Below are 3,273 nucleotides of genomic sequence, written 5' to 3' on the forward strand. Positions count from 1 at the left end.
TCCAGGGGGGAGTGAGCGGCTGTGTGGGGCTGAATTGCCGGCTGGGGTTAAACCACGACATACATCAAAAGTAAGGTTTCAACAACGCAGAGAAAAGAGATACTTCGTCAGTAGAATTACATAATTCCCTGAAGGCTCCTTTCAAGGACTTGCAAAACCTGATGCTCAGCCTTTGACTGCACGCAGGTGCATTGCCAAGTGAAAGCCACTATGCCAAGACAGGAAACTGGAAGACTTTCTGGCTTTCACCAGCTCACTCCCATACTCATAGTACTGCTCAGAAAAGTTACCAAACAGCATAGGCATCCAGTGTTAGAAGCCATTTTTTTAAAAATCAGCCTCTATTCAGATATCTAGGAAAGCAAAAATGGGTCCTTCTGTCCATGTTTTAGCTAAGAAATACAAGTAAATAGCTTTTACAGAAGTAGCTTCCCCGCTCAATTTCAACAACAGTCAGTATGGGTTAGAAGAACCCAGTTGCTCCAAAGAGTAGCTTTAGAGGGAGAAAGAAAACTTGGCATAACTGCCCTTAGATACCAATGGCATTTTTTGTCTCGGTTTCAGACATGCGGCTTAGATAAAACTCTCTGTATAGAGTTAAATGCAAAGTACTTTTGAAAGACAGATCCAAAATTCCTAAAACTAGGTATCCAAAATTGAAGGCTGGTGAAAACAAACCATATTGTGGTTCATTTGGTTTGGAAGAACAGTCTGATATCCTCCTAGTGTGATTATAAAGCACCAGTGATTTTAGTGAATGTGGTTACAATAAGGAGAAGACACTGTACACAGCTAGAATCACCCTCCAAATAAAGTTGCCTTTAAAATTTGCCTTTAGGCTGTCAAACCTATTACCTTACAAATTCTTGCTTTTCTCACTTCAGGAAGCTAGAGGCACTTTCCATTTTTTTTTCCTTAATCAACATACAAGGAAAGACTATCCCCATGGTTCCTTTCATAACCCCCAAACCTCAACACTTAATCATGCCATGCCTATCATGTGAATGTAAACACTTATATAAAGTTTATTGTGATGACCAACTGGTGTGTTTGCTTCTTATTCTGCTCCTTCCATACATGAGAGATTTGCAACATCTCCTGTTGAGCCAAACACTGTGCCCTGCTGTGAACCTCAGCTTAACCCATTAGTGCCACCTCCCCGTACAGCCTTTCATGGTGACTTTGCACATGCATTTGAGCAGCACTGGATAGTTTGCAAGTGGTGAAAATCCAGCCTGTCCTACCGATTACTCCAGCTTCCTGGGTATGATGCAAAGCTGCAAGTGGGAGTTGCCATAGATTCGCCCTTTGCTTAATACAAGCAGAACACGAATTCCACATGGAACAAAGTAGTGAATTTATTAAAAATTCATCCACCATTCTCACACTTCAGCACACCACTTAAGGCTGTTTAAAAATACCATAAATGAACAAAAAAGCACACAGCTAAAATCCAACCTATTTTCTGACTACAGAACAGAAGGCATTTAACCCTCTCTGTTCCACCATTGCTAGGAATTCCAGAAGTACAAGGAGCTGTAGATGGCTGCAGAACAGATTTCATCTCAGTTGACTTTCCTTCCAACAGCCCCCGGCACACTTCCAACACAGACTCTTTTACAGCTGGGCCTTGAAGCTTTCATCATTATCAGCTGAATGGGGGCAAAGAAAGGGTTTACACCATCTGGGAATTACTCAGAGGGACATTTTCCAAGTTTCCCAGGCAAATGCCCCCCTTTTTCTCATACAGTTTCTGATCCTCCAAAGTTGTCCCCAAGCTATTCCGTGCCTTGACAATGGCATTAGATTTTCCTCATGGCTCTCACTTTTCCACATTCCTCAGTAGCTTTTCCCCCCCTACTCAGCCTTTTTTGGTGCTTTTCATTTCCTCATTCCTGAGAGAGAGGTTTGATCAGCCCATAATCCATGCACCTTGCGAGGCAATCACGTGCTACATTAATGATGTGTTGCTTCTTGGGGTCATCTTCTTGCTTGCCAATGTATGTTAGAATCTCTAGGAACTCTGTCTCCACCAGCTTCTTCGCTAGCTCTTTGTCAGCACCGATTAAGTTGAAAGCGATGACCAGTCCTCGGTGCTGCACTTCCACGTTATCATGCAAGCAGAGCCTCTGCAGGATTTCCAGCCACTGGGTGGTCTTCAAGGGAGAGAGAGATCATTAGTATTGATCTGAAGAATACCTCAACCAAGAATGCGAGATTGGCAAGGCATTTCTCAGCAGAAGGAAGCGCAGGGACTCACCTGGTCAGTTCTCATGTCAGGTACGGTTATTTGATTCTTTAAGGAAACCTGACTCCAAACTTTTGAACCCAAATTTTTGTTACGCTAAAGTCAGAAGCTTTCATGGTACTAGCACCACACGAAACACGTTTCATGTTTAGGCTGCTGCATAATCTCTCTGCAAAGAATCTAATCAGAATATTGACACAGCTGAGATGACCAGCAGCAGACCACCCACTCCCCTACTGATTTTCCTGAGCCCCTCCTTTGGCTTGATTAATCATTTTTATTCTAACAAGCCCCAGTGTCCAACACCAGCGTGTGTGTGACACAACAGGGTTCACGAGTTCTCAACCACAGGTCTTCACAGATATTCAGCTACGCAGGGTCCGATTCTCAGGACATACAGATCTGTGCAGGAAATGGAGATGTTTTGGGATCTGTAAAGCTCAATAGGTTGTCTATTAAGCTCTTCTCATTTCTGAGTGAAACAAGGTTTGGATTTCAGGTTATTTATCAAAAGCTTTAAGGGCCTATAGAATAGTATTCTGCATTCCTAGCCTTGCTTGACAGCATTCTGGACTTAGCTTTAGGAATAGCTATATAAAAATGTTTCCGCTCCGAGATGAAGTCTAGTATAAGGCAGGCTGGTTTACTTTGTGCAGGGATGGATAGCAGCGTGCACACCCAAGGTCTCAGCTTCACCACTAAGCTCCTTATTACCAAACTGGTGGACTACATTTTCCTTTTGAGAGGCATTTTTACGACTGAGCCAGGCCCCTTCAAGGGTATATCTACACTGCCAATAATCAGACTTATGGTCTTACCACTTCAGTCATCTTAGAGCAGAGTTTCTTTTGTGCTGCTGTAAGCATGGCCAGGGCTCCTGCCGCTGCAACCTGGACTTTCTCATCATCCTCACCACACAGTAACACCACCAACTTCAGCCGGTCATTTCCATCAGCCACAAACCGCTCCTGAACCTAAAAAAAAAAAAACCACCCATGATATCCAGAGGTAACACATTTAGGAAT

At 43.4% G+C, this 3,273-nt stretch overlaps 2 protein-coding genes across 2 annotated transcripts in view; one reads left to right on the forward strand and one right to left on the reverse strand.

Annotated features, from left to right (window-relative positions):
• LOC104080290 (schlafen family member 13-like) overlaps nucleotides 1-1,634 on the forward strand; it is a 7,562-nt gene extending 5,928 nt beyond the window's left edge. The window contains exon 6 of the mRNA XM_009582632.1: nucleotides 1,516-1,634. Coding sequence (XP_009580927.1) covers nucleotides 1,516-1,634 — 119 coding nt within the window. The remainder of the gene's footprint in view (nucleotides 1-1,515) is intronic.
• Nucleotides 1,635-1,826: 192 nt separating this feature from the next.
• The window catches only part of LOC104080291 (protein unc-45 homolog B-like), a gene marked incomplete at its 5' end in the record, with an annotated part of 1,612 nt that continues 165 nt past the window's right edge, over nucleotides 1,827-3,273 (reverse strand). The window contains 2 exons of the mRNA XM_009582633.1: nucleotides 1,827-2,156; nucleotides 3,067-3,222. Of these exons, the coding sequence (XP_009580928.1) occupies nucleotides 1,890-2,156; nucleotides 3,067-3,222 (423 nt within the window). The remainder of the gene's footprint in view (nucleotides 2,157-3,066; nucleotides 3,223-3,273) is intronic.

The sequence above is a fragment of the Fulmarus glacialis genome, unplaced genomic scaffold (genome assembly GCF_000690835.1).
Source record: "Fulmarus glacialis isolate BGI_N327 unplaced genomic scaffold, ASM69083v1 scaffold40967, whole genome shotgun sequence".
Classification (NCBI taxonomy): Eukaryota; Metazoa; Chordata; class Aves; order Procellariiformes; family Procellariidae; genus Fulmarus; species Fulmarus glacialis.